The sequence below is a fragment of the Moschus berezovskii genome, chromosome 4, assembly GCF_049115385.1.
Source record: "Moschus berezovskii isolate FMDL1 chromosome 4, NW_MosBer_1.0, whole genome shotgun sequence".
In the NCBI taxonomy this organism is placed as follows: domain Eukaryota; kingdom Metazoa; phylum Chordata; class Mammalia; order Artiodactyla; family Moschidae; genus Moschus; species Moschus berezovskii.
In genome coordinates, this window is record NC_142463.1 from 121,962,605 (window position 1) to 121,986,930 (window position 24,326).

Here is a 24,326-nt window from a genome sequence, read left to right on the forward strand (position 1 = left end):
TTAAGGTATATACAGGAAATTAAGAAATCACTACCTTAAAAGAGTTGGGGAGGAAAGGATAACATAGATGAAAATTACAAGTAGACAAAAACAAATTAAAAAATCCTGTAGTGTAAGGCAGAGTATGACCAATCACTATAGAAACTTAAATCATTCTATCTTAGTTTCCTCATCACTTAATCAATTTGACAACCTCAACACAAAAACAATTCATTATGTTCTCTCAAAATTACTTTATGCTACAGTATATATCTGAAATCAAGTGGCCTATTTCTTTGCCTAAGAATGGTCTCATTGAGGGAATTGTATTCTGTACTCTGAAAGCCTCATATTTTATATGATGACTGGTTAAACAGGCATCTACAGAGTCAAATCTTATGTAACCTAAGATCCTAAAAATCAAATGAAACAAAAAAAGAAAATACGGAAAGAGCAAGTGAATAAGGATTTTAATTAAAAGAAAGAAGCATATATTCCACAGAAAAACTTCAAATGTTGAACTATTTCAAATTGATATAAGTTCATAATCCTCCTGTTAGAATACATACTAAGAAGTGGGGAAAGGACTATAGAAACTTTTGTCAGCTAATAAAATAAAAATTATAAAAGGTCATTTTAGGGATTTTTCAAAGGTTTTTAATATCTCAGAATACCTATACTATAACTCTATATACTTTTCTTTTATTAATATCAGTGCAGACAACTGGACAAACAGAAATTAAAAGTATGAACATACATCCTCCTTGGCTGAAAAAAAATACTGAATTTTCTTTTTTGGCTGCCAATTGTCTCCTCCTACCCTTTTTGGGGTATTCAGTAAGCAATTACTTCATTAAGCTCTACCAGTCTAGTATCTGTAGATACTCTTACTTTAACTTTATAGCACATATTACACACTCTTGGTTCTCGGAGGAGCATGGCTGACTGTGCTATAGCCTGGTTTTAGAAATAAAGTTCCACCGGAATACAGCAACACTCATTCACTTATGTATTTTCTAGGGCTGTTTTCATAACATAATGGAAGAGTTTGCAAAAGCCTGCCTGAACCCTGTTGCCGGATTTTCATAAATAAAGTTTTGTTGGAACATAGCCCCACTCATTTCTTTACATATTGTCTAGGGCTGTATTCATATTATAATGGCAGAGGTGAGTTGCCGTGATAAAAATTGTATGGTCTGAAAAGTAAATACAAAAATATTCATCACCTAGACCCATACAAAGTAGTGAGTAAACAGAAAGTTTGCTGACTACCATGGTAAATGGCCTCATGAAATTAACTGCCATACATATACCTCACCAAAATTTCTGAAATAACTGAAACGAGTTTAAAGACTAGCTTGAGCTGAACTTTCTCAACAATCATTCTTAACATTTATTTCACTTAAGAAAATGCTACAGTTTTCAGATGGTGATTTCTAGGTAATGAAGTCCAGGTAGCAGTACAAATGCGAAAACGCAAAATGGCTGTCTGAGGAGGCCTTACAAATAACTGGGAAAAGAAGAGCAGTGAAAGGCAAAGGAGAAAAGGAAAGACATACCCATATGAATGCTAAGTTCCAAAGAATAGCTAGGAGAGATAAGACAAGCCTTCTTAAGTGAGTAATGTGAAGAAACAGAGGAAAACATCAGAATGGGAAAGACTAGAGAGCTCTTCAAGAAAATTAGATACCAAGGGAACATTTCATGCAAAGATGGGCACAATAAAGAAAATAAATGGTATAGACCTAACAGAAGCGGGTGGCAAGAATACACAGAAGAACTGTACAAAAAAGATCGTCATGACCCAGATAACCATGATGGTGTGATCACTGACATAGAGTCAGACATCCTGGAGTGCAAAGTCAAGTGGGCCTTAGGAAGGAAGCATCACTATGAACAAAGCTAGTGGTGATGGAATTCCAGTTGAGCTATTTCAAAACTTCAAAGATGATGCTGTTAAAGTGCTGCACTCTATATGCCAGCAAATCTGGAAAACTCACCAGTGGCCACAGGACTAGAAAAGGTCAGTTTTTATTCTAATCCCAAAGAAAGGCAATGCCAAAGAACGTTCAAACTACTGCACAACTGCACTCATTTCACATGCTAGCAAAGTAATGCTCAAAATTCTCCAAGCTAGGCTTCAACAGTTCGTGAACTGAGAACTTCCATATGTTCAAGCTGGATTTAGAAAAGGCAGAGGAAGCAGAGATCAAATTGCCAACATCTGTTGGATCATAGAGAAAGCAAGAGAATTCCAGAAAAACATCTGCTTCACTGACTATGCTAAACCTTTGACTGTGTGGAACACAACAAACTGTGGAAAATTCTTAAAGACATAGGAATGGCAGACCACCTTACCTGCCTCCTGAGAAACCTGTATGCAGTCAAGAAGCAACAGTTATAACCGGACATGGAGCAATGAACTGGTTCAAAATTGGGAAAGGAGTATGTCAAGGCTGTATACTGTCACCCTGCTTGTTTAACTTATATGCAGAGAACATCATGCAAAATGCAAGGCTACATGAAGTACAAGCTGGAATTAAGATTGCCAGGAGAAATATCAACACCCTCAGATATGCAGATGACACCACCCTCATAACAGAAAGCAAAGAGGAACGAAAGAGCCTGTTGATGAGAGTGAAAGAGGGGAGTGAAAAAGCTGGCTTAAAACTCAACATTCAAAAAACTAAGATCGTGGCAGCCAGTCCCATCACTTCATGGCAAAATAGACAGGGAAACAATGGAAACGATGACAGACTTTATTTTCTTGGGCTCCAAAATCGCTGTGGCTGATGACTGTAGCCTGAAATTAAAAGACGCTTGCTCCTTGGAAGAAAAGCTATGACAAACCTAAGTGAAGTGAAAGTTGCTCAGTCCTGTTCGACCCTTTGTTTGTGACCCCATGGACTATACAGTCCATGGGATTCTCCAGGCCAGAATACTGAAGTGGGTAGCCATTTCCTTCTCCTAGGGATCTTCCAACCCAGGGATCAAACTCAGGTCTCCCACACTGCAGGCAGATTCTTAACCAACTGAGCCACAAAGAAGCCCAAGAATATTGGAGTGGGTAACCTATCCCTTCTCCAGTGGATCTTTCTGACCCAGAAAGTGAACCAGGGTCTGCCGCATTGTAGGTGCATTCTTTACCAGCTGAGATACCAGGGAAGTCTAGACAGCATGTTAAAAAGTGGAGACATTACATTACTGACAAAGGTCTGTATGGTCAAAGCTATGATTTTTCCAGTAGTCATATATAGATGTGAGAGTTGAACCATAAAGAAGGCTGAATGCTGAAGAATTGATGCTTTTGAACTGTGATGCTGGAAAAGACTCCTGAGAGTCCCTTGGGCTGCAAGATCAAGCCAGTCAATCCTAAAGGAAATCAGTCCTGAATATTCACTGGAGGGACTGATGCTGAAGCTGAAGTTCCCATACGTTGCCCACCTGATGGGAAGAGTCAAGTCATGAGAAAAGACCCTGATGTTGGGAAAGGTTGAGGGCAGGAGGAGAAAGAGATGACAGAGGATAGTTGGATAGGTGTTTGTATCGATAGGTATGAATCTGGGCGAGATCCAGGAGATGGTGAAGGACAGGGAAGCCTGGCGTGCTGCAGTCCATGGGGCTGCAAAGAGTCAGACATGACTGAGTGCCTGAACAGCAACAACTGTGAGTCTCCCGGTGGCCTAGTGGTTAGGATTCTGTGTTTCACTGATGTGGCCCGAGTTTAATCCCTGGCCACGGAACTGAGTTCCCAGAACCTCGAGAGACAGCCAAAAAAAGAAAAAAAACCTGGCCTTCCTTGGTGACTTAGTGGTAAAGAATTTGCCTGCCAATGCAGGAGACACAGCTTGGATTCCTGGTCTAGGAAGATCCCAAGGGTGGCAGAACAAAACTCAGGCCGAGTGCCACAACTATTGGGCCTGTGCTCTAGAGCCCAGGAACTGCAACCACTGAACCCATGTGCCGCAACTACTGAAGCCTGCATGCCCTCAAGCCTCTGCTCTGCAAAAGAGAGGCCACTGCAGTAAGAAGCCTTTACAGTGCAATGAAGAGTAGCCCCTGTCCGCTGTAATTAGAGAAAAGTCCGCATGTCAACAAAAACCCAGCACAGCCAAAAATAAATAAAATTATTTAAAACAACAACAGCAAAAAACCACCAAAAAACTACTGCGAGTAATCACAAACATAGTAGTAACATCTTTGTAATTAAAATAGAATTGCAACGCATGTAATTAAACTAGCACTGCTCCTTGTTGCTTAAGGCACAATATATACATCATTGTATTTTATTAATATTTTCAGTTCAGTCGCTCAGTTGTGTCCAGCTCTTTGCAACCCCATGAACCGCAGCACACCAGGCCTCCCTGTCCATCACAAACTCCCGGAGTCCACCCAAACCCATGTCCATTGAGTCGGTGCTGCCATCCAACCATCTCATCCTCTGTCGTCCCCTTCTCCTCCTGCCCTCAATCTTTCCCAGCATCAGGGTCTTTTCAAATGAGTCAGCTCTTCACATCAGGTGGCCAAAGTATTAGAGTTTCAGCTTCAACATCAGTCCTTCCAATGAACACACAAGGTTTATCTCCTTTAGGATGGACTGGTTGGGTCTCTTTGTAGTCCAAGGGACTCTCAAGAGTCTTCTCCAGCACCATAGTTCAAAAGAATCAATTCTTCAGAGCTCAGTTTTCTTTATAGTACAACTCTCACATCCATACGTGACCACTGGAAAAACCATAGCCTTGACTAGATGGACCTTTGTTGACAAAGTAATGTCTCTGCTTTTTAACACGCTATCTAGGTTGGTCATAACTTTCCTTCTAAGGAGTAAGTGTCTTTTAATTTCATGGCTGCAATCACCATCTGTAGTGATTTTGGAGCCCAAAAACATAAAGTCAGACACTGCTTTTACTGTTTCCCAATCTATTAGCCATGAAGTGATGGGACCAGATGCTATGATCTTAGTTTTCTGAATGCTGAGCATTAAGCCAACTTTTTCACTCTCCTCTTTCACTTTCATCAAGAGGCGTTTTAGTTCCTCTTCACTTTCTGCCATAAGGGTGGCGTCATCTGCATATCGGTTATTGATATTTCTCCTGGCAATCTTGATTCCAGCTTGTGCTTCTTTCAGCCCAGTGTTTCTCATGATGTACTCTGCATATGAGTTAAATAAGCAGGGTGACAATATACAACCTTGACGTACTCCTTTTCCAATTTGCAACCAGTCTGTTGTTCCATGTCCAGTTCTAACTGTTGCTTCCTGACCTGCATACAGGTTTCTCAAGAGGCAGGTCAGGTGGGCTGGGATTCCCATCTCTTTCAGAATTTTCCACAGTTTATTGTGATCCACACAGTCAAAGGCTTTGGCATAGTCAGTGAAGCAGAAATAGATGTTTTTCTGGAACTCTCTTGCTTTTTCCATGATCCAGCAGATGTTGGCAATTTGATCTCTGGTTCCTCTGCCTTTTCTAAAACCAGCTTGAACATCTGGAATTTCATGGTTCACGTATTGCTGAAGCCTGGCTTGGAGAATTTTGAGCATCACTTTACTAGCGTGCAATTGAGATAAGTGCAATTGTGCGGTAGTCTAAGCATTTTTTGGCATTGCCTTTCTTTGGGACTGGAATGAAAACTGACCTTTTCCAGTCCTGTGACCACTGCTGAGTTTTCCAAATTTGCTGGCATATTGAGTGTAGCACTTTCACAGCATCATCTTTCAGGATTTGAAATAGCTCCACTGGAATTCCATCACCTCCACTAGCTTTGCTTGTAGTAATGCTTCCTAAGGCCCACTTGACTTCACATTAATATTCTGTCTCTAGTTATAATTTTAATATCTCATTCTTATCAAATTTAACTGCAATATTCTAGTTATCGATGATCTCTATTAAACCAACAAAGAGAATCATGTTGTCACTGTCTTGGGTTTTACCTTGGATAAGCCAAAATGCTAAAGCATTTCAAAAGATGTAGTAAACACCTCAGTTACACAAAATGCTGGGAAAGACTGTGGGCAGGAGGAGAAGGGAGGGACACAGAATGAGGCGGTTGGATGGTGTTACCGACTCAATGCACATGAGTTTGAGCAAACCCTGGGAGATAGTGAAGGACAGAGGAGCCCGCTGTGCTTGCAGTCCTTGGGGTCACAAAGAGTCAGACACGACAGAGTGACTGAACACCACCGCAAGAATACCACTTCCTGCTGCACACACCCACTTAACTGCCCCACAGACCACTGAAACAGCAGTCTTCCAACCAGCCTACTTCTCTTTCTTCTTTTCGCATCCTCCATTTGGTCACTAAAGCCATAATGTTGAAGCCACCTTAGTTTCTCCTTTCTCACATTAAATCAATCATTAAGTTCTGCCAGCTTACCTCTATATATTTCTCAACTTTGTCCCCTCTTCAATCATTTCAGCACTGTAATAATTTAGAACAAAGTGATTTTTTACTAGATTAGTCTAATAGTTATCTGTTATTTCTGCATGTGGTCATGTCCCCCTCACATCTATCCTTCAGAAGCAGTAAGTATCAGAAAATGATTCCAGGAAGCCTGAAAACTTGGTTGCATTTAACATGCAAAAGAAGAAGGTGGGGAATCCAGATAGAAGAAAGAATATTCACAAAAAGCAAGTCTGGGTGAGTGGCGAATGAAAACTGCCAGATACGTCAGAATGGCTGGAGTGCTGGATGAGGTGAGAGATGAGGTAGGGAGAGCATTAAGTGCTAAGATCATGAAGACCTTTGTGAACTTCTAATTATAATTCCATTTCCGATTGATTCACACACGTCAGACCAATCAAAAAACCTGCTGCCGCAGACAATATTCAGAGGAAGAAGAAAAACAACTGAATCATTTATACAACAAACACTGAAATAATCATGTTCATACTTATTGCATGTGCCAACCTCGCCACTGTAATGCCTACTGAATGACAGTATGTTCAAACACTGAATAACGCCCTGAAATATGAAGAGTTCTAAAGCAAGAGACTTTAACCTCTCTTATTTTTTAAAGTCCCATCTCCAAAGCCACTTTATTATTTCAACCTTGCTGCCTGAATCGTCTGCCACTAACTTAACGCGAAGTCTCTCTTCCAGGCTCTCACAATCCTATCTGACTTAGTTCTCACCCTTTTTTCACTATGAATATCTGATCATCATGTTGCCTGAATGTAAATTCTACAATTCAGACTTTACCTCAACCGTGACTAACTTAAAGTCACCAAATTATTACGTTTACTTGTGTTCCTGAAGTGCAAAAGGCACTGGTGAATAATAAAGAAAAATGATAGTGGGAAGGCAAAATCGACTCTTTACTTCTCTACCTTTAGATAGCTGCAATAAAGAAGAAACTTGAGAGTTTTCTTCAAAATGAGATGAAAACCATGTGTGACTTTATGACTACTTTCCATCCCTAAGGATCAGTAATATAAACCTATTTAAAACAGTTTCAGATGATACTCTGGAATTCTGAAACAAGCAACTGAAGGATCTCGGTAGCAACAGGTAGACACTTTCAGTATTACAGAAACAGACGTTAATTTAGGGTGTAAGAGCAAGAAAGGATGTTCATACGAAATAGATGACGTGGGCACTCACCTGTCGAATTGACATGGTACAGAGAATATACAGGAAGATGAAGGAACAGTCTGTGGTGTCATCCCCGAGCAGGTTTCGGTGAGACAGTCCTTGGATATAGGACAGGGGCGTGAAAGGGAGCTTTGCCACCACTCTACCATCAAATCTAAAAAGCAAAGAACAGACAACTGTTATTTTCAGAAGACTGACAAACTGAGTTCCGGAGAAGAATCTGGGACAAAGACAGAACTTCAAGTCTCATGATCTCTAAAAAACCAAGAAATGGTGATATTCTAAAAATATATTTGTAGTATAAGGTTATAAGGAGATATTTTCCCCATTAATCTTTTCCTAAACTAGAGATTCTTAGCTTTTTCAATATCAGGATACTTCACACGCTGAAAACATATTGAGGACTCCAAAAAGGTTTTATTTACAGGTTTCGCTTTATTATCAGTATTACTATTTAATAAATTAAAACTGAGAAATTTTAAAATATTTGTCAAACCACTTAAAAGACAGCAATACTCAGTATATGTTAACACAAGTATTTTTACAGAAAACAACATTTTCCAAACAAAAAAAGAATTCACCGAGAAGGCGGCTTCTTCCTTCCTCCTCTTAATTTCATAGCTGCTTCGTTACTTGGGCTGTTACAATATTATACACCCTATGAAGCCTTTGGAAAATTCCACCATACATTCATGAGAGAATGAAAGTGAGGAAGGCAAAAAAAAAAAATTGTTAGAATTATTACAATAATTTTTACCTCAAGGACCTCCTAAAAGTCTGAGACTGCCAGCATTCCCCAAACCATACTTTTGAGAAGCATTGTTCTAAACCATGACATCAATAAGATTTTAAGAATCCTCTTTACCAAGAGTCAAAGATTCCCAGTATATACCTTAAACATGAAATTCATGGAATATAGACAGTGGTGAATGAAAAATAGTATACATAATATTCTGAGATAACTTTTAACATACTTCTAATATTTGAAATTAATTCTATTTTTTCTAAAACAGAAAAGAAAAATGTTTTGAAAAGAGGAAAAGCTTATAAAAAAGCTAGAAGTATATATCAGTGTTTATTTTGAGGTACTGGGGATATGAGCTTCTTTTATACTCTTCAATAAGTTGTATAATCAGACAAAGAGAATTATGAAATTAGTGCAATTAAGGATAGTGATACTTCACAATATTAGAAAAATATATGACACATCAGTTAAATTATCCAAATAAAGTCTTTACTTCCAGTTAAAATGTCTAGAACATTTGCTTTTAAAAAATATGTATTTATTCTATTCATCTCTGGTTGTGCTAGGTCCTCGTTGCTGCACGTGAACTTTCCCTAGCTGTGGTGAGCAGAGGCTAGTCTCTGTTGTGGCCCGTGGTCTTCTCATAGAGGTGACTGCTCTTGCTGCGGAGCACAGAGCTAGAAGCAGCCTTCAGTAACTGTAGCACCTGGCTCAGCAGCTGCGGTTCCCCGGTTCTGAAGCACAGGCTCAATAGTTGTGAAGCATGGGCTCTAGACTGCAGCTTCAGTAGCTGTGGTACATGGGTTTAGTTGCTTTGTGGTATGTGGAATCTTACCAGACCATGGATCCAACCTGTGTCCCCTGCACTGACAGAAAGGTTCTTATACACTGTACCACCAGGGAAGTCCAAGAACATTCCTTTTAAAAAAAAATGCTTGGTATTTAGAATGTTTCTATAGAGGGAGAGGGAAAAGAGAGGTAGCATTACTATCTTTTCCTTTGAAGAAAAATTTCCTAAATATCTATCCATATAAACTATTGCGAGCTTCTTACATAGCTGAACTCCAAAGAAAATAGAACAGAATGAAATAGACATATTCTATAAATACATATGATTATCCACTTACTACTTTGAACTGCCTTCCTAGTATATATTTACACAGGGAAAGGGCTCAATCATGAAGTGCTATTACTTGGATATGATAAAAAATATTGAAGGATCCATAAGAAGTAATCATTCTTGTCTACTAACCTCATAAAAGCAAAGCAAAAGAGAACTTTTCCAGGAGGAGATACTCCCATTTAGTCATAAGAAGTATGATATAGAGTTGCTGCAGTATTTCCTGGTTATATATATGCTGTTTACACTATGCTGGTTCTACGTATGACACTCTACTATTTTTTTATAGAGTTAACTGTGAGAAGCAGGGCTGAAATAAATAAAGACAAAAATGTTTATCCTTCTTATTGCTAACATCAGTTCAGTTCAGTTCAGTTTCTCAGTGGTGTCCGACTCTCCACGACCCCATGAATCACAGCACGCCAGGCCTCCCTGTCCATCACCAACTCCCGGAGTTCACTCAAATTCATGTCCACAGAGTCGGTGATGCCATCCAGCCATCTCATTCTCTGTCATCCGCTTCTCCTCCCGCCCTCAACCTTTCCGAGCATCAGAGTCTTTTCCAGTGAGTCAACTTGTCGCATGAGGTGGCCAAAGTATTGGAGTTTCAGCTTTAGCATCAGTCCTTCCAGTGAACACCCAGGATTGATCTCCTCTAGAATGGACTGGTTGGATCTCCTTGCAGTCCAAGGGACTCTCAAGAGTCTTCTCCAACACCACAGTTCAAAAGCATCAATTCTTCGTCGATCAGCTTTCTTCACAGTCCAACTCTCACATCCATACATGACCATGGGAAAAACCATAGCCTTGATATGCACCCCCAAATTCACCTTCTATAGTCATTTTATTTCTTGTTATTTTTAATTTGAAACGGTAACCAAAACAAAAACCTTTTACAACTAATAAACGAATTCAGTAAAGTTTCAAGACAGAAATCAACCTACAAAAATCAGTTGCACGTCTATGACCTATTAAGTGAAGTGAAAGTTGCTCAGTTGTGTCCAACTCTTTGTGACCCCATGGACTATACAGACCATGGAATTCTCCACGCCAGAATACTGGAGTTGGTAGCCATTCCCTTCTCCAAGGAATCTTCCCAACCCAGAGATCAAACCCAGGTCTTCCGCATTGCAGGTGGATTCTTTACCAGCTGAGCCACAAGGGAAGCCCAAGGATACTGGAGTGGATAGCCTATACCTTCAGAAGAGGATCCTCCCAATCCAAGAATCAAACTGGGGTCTCCTGCATTGCAGGCGGATTCTTTACCAACTGAGCTATCAAGGAAGCCCTACACACACACACACACACACACACACAAAATCCCATCTACAACAGCATCACTAATGTAACTAATTTATTTAATCAAAATTAATTAAGGAAGTGAAAAACATTTATGCTAAAAACTGTAAGACACTGATAAACTGAAGATCACACAAATGATATCCACGCTCATAGACTGGAAGAATTACTATTGTTAAAATGTCCCTCCTGGGACTTCCCTGGTAGTCCAGTGGTGAAGAATCTGCCTTGCAATGTGAGGGCTGTGGGTTTGACCCCTGGTTGGGGAACTAAGAGCCCACATGTTACAGGGGAACTAAGCCTGTGCGCTACGACTACTTAGCCTGAAAACCCCAACAAAGATCCAACCAGCAGAATAAATAAATAAATATTAAAAAGAAAAAACTTGCCCATACTATCCAGAGTCATCCCGAGATCCAATATAATCTCTTATCAAAATTCTACTTTTCACAAAAATAGAAAAATTAATACTAAAACCCATATGGAATCACAAAAGATCCTAAATAGGCAAAGCAGTCTTAAGAAAGCTGGAGGCATCAAACTTTCTGATTTCAAATGTGCAGTCATCAAACAAAGATGACACTGGCATAAAGACAGACATGTGGACCAATGGAACAGAATGAAGAGCCCAGAAATAAACCCTGTCAACTAGTATTTGACAAGGGAGCAAAGAATTCTCAAGGGGGTCTCTTCAGTAGATGATGCTGCGTAAACTGGATATTCACACACAAAAGAACGACACCAGACCCCGATCAAAAACCACCCACAAAAATTAACTCAAAATGGATTAAGAATTTAAACATGAGATCTGAAACCATGAAACTTCTAGAAGGAAACACTGGGAAAAAGCTCCATGACACAGCTCTTGGCAAAGATTTTTTGGATATGACACCAAAAGCACAAGCAACAAAACTCAGCAAGTGTGACCACATCAAACAAAACAGCTACTGCTCAGCAAATGAAACAACAAAAGGAAAATGCAAACTATGGAATAAGAGAAAATATCTGTAAACCATATATCTGTTAAAGAATTAATATCCAAAATATATAAGGATCTGTACAATAGCAAAACTCTCCCAAATAATCAATTAAAATGAGGGCAGAGGATCTCAATAGGCATTTTTCTGAAAAAGACATACAAATGGCTAAGAAGTACATAAAAAGATGGTCAATACTACTAACCATCAGAGAAATGCAAATTAAAGCCATGTGATTTCATCTCTCACTTGTTAGAATGACTATTACCAAAAGGACAAGAGATAACAAATGCTGGGCACTATTTGTGGGAATGTAAATTGGTACAGCCACTATGAAAAACAACATGAATGTTCCTCAAAAAATTAAAAACAGAACTACCATATGATTCAGAAATCCCATTTCTAGCGATTTAGCCAAAGAAATTGAAATAAACTACTATCTCAAAGAGATCTGTACTCCCATGTCACTGCAGTAGTATTCACAATAACCAAGATATGGAAACTACCTAAGTGCCACCAACAGATGAACGGGTAAAGGAAATGTGAATATATACACACATCTCTACATGTGTATATATATACTGTATGCAAGTTTGACAGAGAAAAACAAATACTGTATGACATCACTTACATGTGGAATCTAAAAAAAGCTTAACTCTTAGAGAACTAGGTTGGCGGTTGCCAGAGGATGGGAGGTGAAAGAAACAGGGAGATGTTGGTCAAAGGGTACAAACTTTCAGTTTTAAGATTAATAAGTTCTGGGCATCTAATGTACAGAATAGTAATTATATTTAATACTACTGTATTATATACTTGAAATTTCCTAAGAGAGTAAATCTTAATTAGTCTTACCACCACAACAACAAACTGATATCTGTGTGAAGGATTTATTAACTAATCTTATTGTGGTAATCATTTTGCAATATATGCACCAATATATGTACCATCGGAGAAGGCAATGGCGAGCCACTCCAGTACTCTTGCCTAGAAAATCCCATGGACAGAGGAGCCTGGTAGGCTGCAGTCCGTGGGGTCGCTACGAGTCAGACACGACTGAGCGACTTCACTTTCACTTTTCACTTTCACACATTGGAGAAGGAAATGGCAACCCACTCCAGTGTTCTTGCCTGGAGAATCCCAGGGACGGGGGAGCCTGGTGGGCTGTCATCTATGGGGTTGCACAGAGTCGGACACGACTGAAGTGACTTAGCAGCAGTAGCAGCAGCATAAGAAAATTCTTGTTTTAGAATTTTGGAACCAAAATTCCTTGGTTCTGATGTACATTCCTGGTTAAGATCTATTGCATAAGCTTCAGAAGCTACATGATATATCATAAACTAGTAATTTCAAATCAAGAGGGAAAACATTATTTATTCCCTACCTAGTACTGACAATAGCTAAGAGGTTAGTAAAGTTGGAAACTAAACACCAAAATAAATTACAGATGAAACAAAATTTATTTAAATATAAAAAAGAAAAAACTATATAATTGGGTGTAAGAAAGGTACTATTTATACAACAGAAAAGTAACATAAAAATTAATATTGTCCATTAAAAGACGCTTACTCCTTGGAAGGAAAGTTATGGCCAATTTAGATAGCATATTACTTTGCCAACCAAGGTCCATCTAGTCAAGGCTATGGTTTTTCTCATGGTCATGTATGGATGTGACAGTTGGACTGTGAAGAAAGCTGATCGTCGAAGCATTGATGCTTTTGAACTGTGGTGCTGGAGAAGACAATCTTGAGAGTCCCTTGGACTGCAAGGAGATCCAACCAGTCCATTCTAAAGGAGACCAATCCTGGGTGTTCATTGGAAGGACTGATGCTAAAGCTGAGACTCCAATACTTTGGCCACCTCATGCGACGAGTTGACTCACTGGAAAAGACTCTGATGCTGGGAAGGATTGGGGGTGGGAGGAGAAGGGGACGACAGAGAATGAGATGGCTGGATGGCATCACCAGCTTGATGGACATGAGTTTGAGTAAACTCCGGGAGTTGGTGATGGACAGGGAGGCCTGGCGTGCTGTGATTCATGGGGTCGCAAAGAGTCGGACACGACTGAGCGACTGAACTGAACTGAACTGATGTATCTCCAAAAGGAGAGTTTAATATGTAAAGGAGAGTCTTAATATGTAAAGAATTCTTATAAAAAGAAAATAAGGATAACATGAACTAGAAATTTAGAAATAGTAAAAGCATAATAAATAAATGAAAACATGCTAAACATCAGCAGAAATTGCAAATTAAAAAATATATATTATTTTTCAATTATTAGATTTACAAATATTAAACAGATACATAATTTCTAGTGATGACAAATATATACAGAAAGAACCATCCACAAGCCTTGAGGACAGTAATCTAAAAACATAAATGAATAAAAACTTTTCTAGGTGAATTTCCTGGTGGTCCAGTGGTTAGGGCTCTATGTTTTCACTGCCATGGGTCCAAGTTCAATCCCTGGTTGGGGAACTGAGATTCCCCAACACCACAAAGCACAGCCAAACAAAAAGCAACATTCTAGAGAACAATTTCTATCAAAACTTTACCCAAGCAGTATTTGTAGGATATACATGGGGAAAAAATAAGTAGATGTATACTGGTGTATATACTACCTGTGAAAATTCTGTGTGAAGATTGATAGAAGATTATATACGTAAGGGTACATCCATTCAATGGAATATTTACAGACAATAAAAATGATTATGCAAAGTTCACACGTACTGTATTTTAAAGATTACCATAGGGGGACTTCCCTGACGGTCCAATGGCTAAGAATCCAGCTTGCAGGGGTCAATCCAAGAAGATACAACAATTATAAATATTTATGCATGCAGTATAGGAGCACCTCAATACAAAAGGCAAATGCTAACAACCATAAAAGGGGAAATTGAGAGTAAACTGATAATAGTTGGGGATTTTAACACCCCACTTACACTAAAGGATAGATCATCTACACAGAAAATTAATAACACAAGCCTTAAAGCACACATTATACCAGATGGCCCTAATTGATATCTTTAGGACATTTCATCCCAAAACAGCAGAATTCACTTTTTTCTCAACTAAACAAAGAACATTCTCCAAGACAGATCACAACTTGGGTCACAAATCAAGCCTTGGTAAATTTAAAACTGAAATCCTATCAAGCATCTTTTCTGACCAAATGCTATGAGACTAGATATCAATTACAGGGAAAGAACCTGTTAAAAAACCACAAACACATGGAAGATAAACAACACCCTTCTCAAAAACTAAGAGGTCACTGAAGACACTAAAAGAAAATTTATAAAATACCTAGAAACAAATGGTAATAAAAATATGACAATCCAAAACCTAGTAAAAGTTGCTTGGTTGGGTTCGACTCTTTGTGACCCCATGGACAATACAGTCCACGGAATTCTCCAGGCTAGAATACTGGAGTTGGTGGCCTTTCTTTTCTCCTGGGGATTTCCCCAACCCAGGTCTCCCACATTGCAGGCAGATTCTTTACCAGTTGAGCCACAAGGGAAGTCCAACAATACTGGAGTGGGTAGCCTATCCCTTCTCCAGTGGATCTTTCCGACCCAGGAATCAAACCAGGGTCTCCTGCATTGCAGGCGTATTCTTTACCAACCTAGAGGATGCAGCAAAAGCAGTTCTAAGAGGGAAGTTTATAGCAATACAAACCTACCTCAAGAAATGAGAAAAACATCATATTAACAACCTGATCTTATACCTAAAGTGACTAGAAAAAGAAGGATCAAAAAACCCAAAGATAGTAGAAGGAAAGAAATCATAAATATCAGAGCAGAAATAAATGGGAAAAAAATGAAGAAAACAATAGCAAAGACCAATAAAACTAACGGAGAAGGCAATGGCAAGCCACTCCAGTACTCTTGCCTAGAAAATCCCATGGATGGAGGAGCCTGGTTGGCTGTAGTCCTTGGGGTCGCTAAGGGTCGGACACGACTGAGCGACTTCACTTTCACTTTTCACTTTCACACATTGGAGAAGGAAATGGCAACCCACTCCAGTGTTCTTGCCTGGAGAATCCCAGGGACGGGGGAGCCTGGTGGGCTTCCGTCTATGGGGTCGCACAGAGTCGGACACGACTGAAGTGACTTAGCAGCAGCAATAAAACTAAAAAAACTTTGAGAAAATAAAATGGACAAGCCACTAGCCAAATTCATCAAGAAAAGGGAGAAGACTTATATGTCAATAAAATTAGAAATGAAAAAGGAGATGTTACAACAGACAATGCAGTAATACAAAGGATCATAAGAGGCTACTAAGAGCAACTATATGCCAATAAAACGGACAACCTGGAAGAAATGGACAAGTTCTCAGAAAAGTACAACCTTCCAAAATTGAACTCAGAAGAAACAGAAATCATAAATAGACCAATCACAAGCACTGAAATTGAAACCGCGATCAAAAATCTTCCAACAAAAGCCCAGAGCCAGATGGCTTCACAGGTGAATTCTACCAAACATTTAGCGAATAGCTAACACCTATCTTGCTCAAACTCCTCCAGAAAACTGCAGAGGAAGGAAAACTCCCAAATTCATTCTACGAGGCCACCATCACCCTGATGCTAAAACAAGACAAAGATGCCACCAAAAAAAGAAAACAACAGGCCAATATGAACACACGTGCAAAAATCTTCAACAAAATTCTAGCAAACAAATCCAACAACAGAGTAAAAGGATCATACACCAGGATCAAGTGGGGTTTACCCCAGGTATACAAGGATTCTTCAATATATGCAAATCAATCAATGTGACACATCATATTAAAAACTGAAAGATAAAAACCATATGATCATCTCAATAGATGCAGAGAAAGCTTTCAACAAAATTCAACACCCATTTATGATTTTTAAAAAACCCAAAACAAACCTCTTTAGATTAAGCCTAGAAGTACTCAATCTCAAAATAATAAAGGCCATATACAACAAATGCACAGCAAACATTATTCCTAATGGTGAAAATGTAAAAGCATTTTTTTCTAAGATCAGGAACAAGACAAGGATGCCCTCTCTCATCTCTATTTTTCAACATAGTTTTAGAAATCCTAACCATGGTAATCAGAGAAGAAAAAGAAACAAAAGGAATATAGATACGAAAAGAAGAAAAACTGTCATTGTTTAGAGCATAAGTTCAGTTCAGTTCAGTCACTCAGTCGTGTCTGACTCTTTGTGACCCCATGAACTGCAGCACGCCAGGCCTCCCTGTCCATCACCAGCTCCTGGAGTCCACCCAAACCCATGTCCATCGAGTCAGTGATGCCATCCAACCATCTCATCCTCTGTCGTCCCCTTCTCCTCCTGCCCCTAATCTTTCCCAGCATCAGGGTCTTTTCAAATGAGTCAGCTCTTCACATCAGGTGGCCAAAGTACTGGACTTTCAGCTTCAATATCAGTCCTTCCAATGAACACCCAGGACTGATCTCCTTTAGGATGGACTGGTTGGATCTCCTTGCAGTCCAAGGGACTCTCAAGAGTCTTCTCCAACACCACAGTTCAAAAGCATCAGTTCTTCGGCGCTCAGCCTTCTTCACAGTCCAACTCTCACATCCATACATGACCACTGGAAAAACCATAGCCTTGACTAGACGGACCTTGGTTGGCAAAGTAATGTCTCTGCTTTTTAATATGCTGTCTAGGGTGGTCATAACTTTCCTTCCAAGGAGTAAGCGTCTTTTAATTTCATGGCTGCAATCACCATCTGCAGTGATTTTGGAGCCCAGAAAAATAAAGTCCGCCATTGTTTCCCCTGTTTCCCCATCGATTTGCCATGAAGTGATGGGACCAAATGCCATGATCTTAGTTTTCTGAATGTTGGGCTTTAAGCCAACTTTTTCACTCTCCTCTTTCACTTTCATCAAGAGGCTCTTTAGTTCTTCTTCACTTTCTGCCATAAGGGTGGTGTCATCTGGATATCTGAGGTTATTGACATTTCTCCTGGCAATCTTGATTCCAGCTTATTCTTCCTCCAGCCTAGCGTTTCTCATGATGTACTCTGCATGTAAGTTAAATAAGCAGGGTGACAATTTACAGCCTTGACGTACTCCTTTTCCTATTTGGAACCAGTCTGGTGTTCCATGTCCAGTTCTAACTGTTGCTTCCTGACCGGCATATAGGTTTCTCAAGAGGCAGGTCAGGTAGTCTGGTATTGCCTTCTCTTTCAGAATTTTCCACAGTTTATTGTGATCCACACAGTCAAAGGCTTTGGCATAGTCAATGAAGCAGAAATAGATGTTTTTCTGGAACTCTCTTGCTTTCTCCATGATCCAGCAGATGTTGGCAACTTGATCTCTGGTTCCTCTGCCTTGGAGCATACAAAACCCTAAAGATGCCACCAGAAAATTACCAGAGCAAATCAATGAATACACTGAAGTTACAAGATACAAAATTAATTCACACAAATCTCTTGCATTCCTATACAATAACAATGAAAAAATCAGAAAGAAATTAAAAAAACAATTCCATTCACCACTGCAATAAAAGAATAGAATACCTAGGAATAAGTCCACCTAAGGAGACAAAATACCTGTAAGCATAAAACTATAAGACATGGATGAAAGAAATCAAAGACAACACAAACAGATGGATACACGTTCTTGGACTGGAAGAATCAATACTGTGACAATGAACTATACTGCCCAAAGCAATCTACAGCTTCAATGCAATCTCTATCAAATTACCTATGGTATAGTTCATAGAACTAGAACAAAAAATTATACAATTTGCTGTTGCTGCTCAGTTGCTAAGTCATGTCCAATCCTTTGTGACAGCATGGACTGCAGCACACCAGGCTTCCCTAACCTTCACTACCTCCCAGAGTTTGCTCAAAATCATGTCCATTAAGTCGGTGATGCCGTCCAACCATCTTATCCGTCGTCCCCTTCACCTCCTGCCTTCTTTCTTCCCCAGCATCAGGGTCTTTTCCAATGAGTCAGCTCTTCGCATCAGGTGGCCAAACTATTGGAGCTTGAGCTTCAGCATCAGTCTTTCTATCAAATGTTCAGGGTTGATTTACTTTAGGATTGAGTGGTTTGATCTCCTTGATGTCCAAGGGAGTCTCAAGAGTCTTCTTCAGCCCAACAGTTTGAAAGCATCAATTCTTCCACATTCAGCCTTCTATAGAGTCCAATTCTCACATCCGTATGTGACTACTGGAAAAACCATAGCTTTGACTATATGGACCTTTGTTGGCAAAGTGATGTCTCTGCCTTCTAATACGCTGTCTAGGTTTACTATAGCTTTACTTCAAAGGAGCAAACATTTTTAAATTTCATGGCTGTAGTCACCAGCCACAGTGATTTTGGAGCCCAAGAAAATAAAGTCTCTCACTGTTTCTATTTTCCCCCATCTATTTGGCATGAAGTGATGGGACCCGATGCCATGATCTTAGTTTTATGAATACTGAGTTTTGACCCTGCTTTTTCACTCTCTTCTTTCACCTTCATCAAGGGGCTCTTTAGTTACTCTTTGCTTTTTGCCATTTGGGCAGTATCATCTGCATATCTCAGGTTATTGATATTTCTCCCAGCAATCTTGATTTCAGCTTGTGAGTCACCCAGCCGGCATTTCACATGACGTACTCTGCATATAAGTTAAATAAATAGGGTGACAATATACAGTCTTGACATACTTCTTTCCCAATTTGGAACCAGTCCATTGCTCCATCTTCAGTTCTAATTGTTGCTTCTTGTCCTGCACATAGGTTTCTCAGGAAGCAGGTAAGGTGGTCTGGTATTCCTATCTCTTTAAGAATTTTCCACGGTTTGTCATGATCCACAAACTAAGTCTTTAATGTAGTCAATGAAGCAGATGTTTTTCTGGAATTCCCTTGCTTTTTCTATGAACCAATGGATGTTGGCAATTTGATCTCTGGTTCCTCTGGCTTTTCTAAATCCAGCTTGTACATTTGGAAGTTCTCGGTTTACGTACTGTTGAAGCCTTCAAAATCCTTCAAGCGTTCTGAGCATTACCTTGCTAGCAGTTGAAATGAGTGCAAATGTTCTGTAGTTGAAACATTCTTGGCCACTGCTCTTCTTTGGGATTGGAATGAAAACTGACCTTTTCCAGTCTGTGGCCACTGCTGATGTATGGAAACACAAAAGATCCTGAATAGTCAAAGAAATCTTGAGGATGAAAAATGGAGCTGGAGGAATCAACTTTCCTGGTTTGAGACTTTACTACAAAGCTACAGTCATCTAGACAGTATGGTACTGGCACAAAAACAGATATACAGACCAATGGAACAAGACAGAAAGCCCAGAGATAAACCCACGCACCTCTGGGCACCTTATCTTTGACAAAAGAGGCAAGAAAATATAATGGATAAAACACAGCCTCTCCAGTAAGGGAAAAATGGACAGCTATATCTAAAAGAATGAAACTAGAACACTTCCTAACACCATATACATAAATAAAGTCAAAATGGATTAAGAACTTACATGTAAGTCCAGAAACTATAAAACTCTTAGAGGAAAATGTAGGCAGTACACTCTTTGACATAAATTACAGGCAGATCCCCTTTGACCCATCTCCTAGCATAATGGAAATAAAAACAAAAATAAACAAGTGGGACCTAATGAAACTTAAGAAGCTTCTGCACAGTAAGGGAAACAATCAGTTCAGTTCAGTCGCTCAGTCGTGTCCGACTCTCCGCGACCCCATGAATTACAGCATGCCAGGCCTCCCTGTCCATCATCAACTCCCGGAGTACACTCAAACTCATGTCCACAGAGTCGGTGATGCCATCCAGCCATCTCATTCTCCGTCGTCCCCTTCTCCTCCCGCCCCCAACCTTTCCCAGCATCAGAGTCTTTTCCAGTGAGCCAACTCGTCGCATGAGGTGGCCAAAGTATTGCAGTTTCAGCTTTAGCATCAGTCCCTCCAATGAACATCCAGGATTAAAAGACAACCCTCAAAAATAATTGAAAATGAAACAACTGACAAAGATTAATCTCCAGAATATATAAGCAGCTCATACAGCTCAATATCAAGAAAACAAATAGCCCAACCAAAAAGTGGGCAGAAGACCTATCACCTCACACCAGTCAGAACGGCCATGATCAAAATATCTACAAACAATAAATGTTGAAGAGGACATGGAGAAAAGGGAACCCTCCTGCACTGTTGGTGGGAATGTAAACTGATACAGTCATTATGGAGAACAGTCCAAGGTTCCTTAAAAAACTAAAAACAGGACTACCATATGGCCCTGCACTCCCACTACTGGGCATATTCCCTGAGAAAACCACAATTTTAAAAGACACATGTACCCTAATGTTTACTGCAGCACTATTTACAATATTATTGCCAGGACATAGAAACAACCTAGATGTTTACTGATATATGAATGTATAAAGAAGATTTGGTGCATATATACAATGGAGTATTACTCAGCCATAAAAAAGAACGAACTTGAGTCAGTTCTAGTGAGGTGGATGAACCTAGAGTCAGTTACACAGAGTGACAGAAGTCAGAAAGAGAAAAACTAATATCACACATTAACAGATATACATGGAATCTAGAACAACAGTATTGATTAACTTATTTGCTAGGATGGAATGGAGACAGAGATGTAGAGAATGGACTTGTGGACCCAGTGCGGGAGGGAGAGTGTCAGACGAATGGAGATAAGTAACATCAACATATATACACTATCACGTGTAAAGTGGATGGCTGGTAAGAAGTTGCTGCATAACACAGGAAGCCCAGCCTGGAGCTCTATGATGACTTAGAGGGCTGGGACTGGGGGAGAGTAGGGAGATTTAAGAGGAAGGTGATATATGTGTAGTTGTGGCTGATTCTCATTGTTTTATGTTAGAAACCAATACAACATTGTAAAAATTTCAAAACAAAGAAACAAAAAGAAGAATCCCCTGTGAAATGCAGGACACATGGGTTCAATCCCTGGTGGGGAGAATTACGATCCCATATGCCAAAGGGCAACTAAGTTTGTGCATCCCAACTGCTGAGCCCATGTGTGCCACAACGAGAGTCCATGTGTTTTAACAGAACATCCCACATGACAAAGTGAAGACCCCATACACTGCAACTAAGACCCAACACAGACAAATAAATAAATATTAAACATATGTGAATATATATTTGAAGCAGATGTCCCTTCCATAGAGCAGCCTTTCACACCACAATATGTTCACAAATAACATTAAGAAAGGGAATCACATGAATATAATATAGCATTACTACTGATAGAAATGGCCATCATTCTTTCTCTTTATTTTTTTTTAAATTCAGTTATGGTTGATTTCCAATATTATATAAGTTTCAGGTGTACAACACAGTGACTCACAATTTTTAAAGTTTATACTCCATTTAGAGTTATTATAAAATATTAGTTATATTCCCCACAATTATTTCTCAATCTCTTTCATTAGAAGGCACCTGTACATGGACTAAGGAGTAAAATCAAATGGTCAACTTCAAGCAAAGCAGGGATTCAAATTTGTTGTAGTTATCACACAACAAAGAATCAGACATGACTGAGCACAGCACAGCAACAGAAGCCAAGACCCGTTAAGAATAGCTATACACACATACACACACACCACTAACCTATAAAAATATTATTTTAAAAATCAGAAGTATGAGATAAACAAGAGGTTAAAGATCAAATTTATAAAATATAGATGAAAACTTAGCCAGCTCTATACTGTCCAGAATGCGACAAATTAAAGAATTTTGAGTGTTTGAGTTGTATCAGCGAAGCTTCCCCACTGGCTCAGCAGTAAAGAATTCACATGTAATGCAGGAGACGCAGGATATGTAGGTTTGATTCTTGGGTCAGGGAAGATCCCCTGGAGGAAGAAATGGCAATCCACTCCAGTATTCTTGCTGGGGAAATTCCATGGGCAGTGGAGGCTGGTGGGTGACAGGCCATGGGGTTGTAAAGAGCTGGACATGACTGAGCACACATGCATGCAGTGAACTTACTGTTGTTCAGTCGCTCAGTCATGTGTGACTCTTTTGCAGCCCCATGGACTGCAGCACACCAGGCTTCCCGGAGCTTGCCCAAATTCATATCCATTGAGTCAGTGATGCCATCAAACCATCTCAACCTCTGGCGTCCCCTTCTCCTCCTGTCTTCTATCTTTCCCAGCATCAGGGTCTTTTCTAATAAGTTGGCTCTTTGCATCAGATGGCCAAACTATTGGAGCTTCAGCTTCAGCATCAGTCCTTCCAAAGAATATTCAGGACTTATTTCTTTTAGGATTGACTGGTTTGATCTCCTTGAAGTGCAAGGGACTCACACTCAAGAGTCTTTTCCAACACCATATTTCAAAAGTATCAATTCTTCTTGCACTCAGCCACGTTTATGGTTCAATTCCTACATCCATACATGACCACTGGAAAAACCATAGCTTTGACTATATAGACCTTTACTGGCAAAGTAATGTTTCTGTTTTTTAATATATTGTCTAGGTTTGTCATATCTTTTCTTCCAAAGAGGAAGCATCTTTTAATTTCATGCCTGTATTCACTATCTGAAGTAATTGTGGAGCCCAAGAAAACAAAAGCTGTCAGTGTTTTCACTGTTTCCCCATAAATTTGTCATGAAGTGATGGGACTGGATGCCATGATCTTAGTTTTCTGAATGTTGAGTTGTAATCCTGCTTTTTCACTCGCCTCTTTTACCTTCATCAAGAGGCTCTTTAGTTCCTCTTTGTTTTCTGCCATTTGGGCAGTATCATCTGCATATCTGAGGTCGTTAATATCTCTCCCAGCAATCTTTGATTCCAGCTTGTGAGTCATCTAGCCCAGCATTTCACATGATGTACTCTGCATATAAGTTAAATAAGCAGGGTGACAATATACAGCCTTGATATACTCCTTTCCCAATTTTGAACCAGTCCATTGTTCCATGTCTGGTTCTAAATGTTGCTTCTTGACCAGCATACAGGTTTCTCGGGAGTCAGGTAAGATGGTTTGATATTCCCATCTCTTTAAGAATTTTCCAGTTTGTTGTGATCCACACAGCTTACTAGTTAAGCTTGCTCAGTTCAGTTCAGTTCAGTTCAGTCGCTCAGTCGTGTCCGACTCTTTGCAACCCCATGAACCGCAGCACGCCAGGCTTCTCTGTCTATCACCAACTCCTGGAGCTTGCTCAAACTCATGTCCATCAAGTTGGTGATGCCATCTAAACATCTCATCCTCTGTCGTCCCCTTCTCCTCCTGCCTTCAATCTTTCCCAGCATCAGGGTCTTTTCCAATGAGTCAGCTCTTCTCATCAGGTGGCCAAAGTATTGAAGTTTCATCTTCAACATCAGTCCTTCCAATGAACACCCAGGACTGATCTTCTTTAGGATGGACTGGTTTTATCTCCTTGCAGTCCAAGGGACTCTCAAGAGTCTTCTCCAACACCACAGTTCAGAAGCATCAATTATTCTGTGCTCAGCTTGCTTCACAGTCCAACTCTCACATCCACACATGACCACTGGAAAAACCATAGCCTTGACTATACAGACCTTTGTTGGCAAAGTAATGTCTCTGCTTTTTAATATGCTGCCTAGATCGGTCATAACCTTAAGCTTGCTGCTGCTGCTAAGTCACTTCAGTCGTGTCCGACTCTGTGTGACCCCATAGACGGAAGCC

The 24,326-nt window shown here is 39.8% G+C and overlaps 1 protein-coding gene across 1 annotated transcript in view; it reads right to left on the reverse strand.

Annotated features, from left to right (window-relative positions):
* The window catches only part of TMCO1 (transmembrane and coiled-coil domains 1), an 81,778-nt gene that overhangs the window by 14,930 nt on the left and 42,522 nt on the right, over positions 1 to 24,326 (reverse strand). The window contains exon 6 of the mRNA XM_055401837.2: positions 7,579 to 7,723. Within this exon, the coding sequence (XP_055257812.1) occupies positions 7,579 to 7,723 (145 nt within the window). The remainder of the gene's footprint in view (positions 1 to 7,578; positions 7,724 to 24,326) is intronic.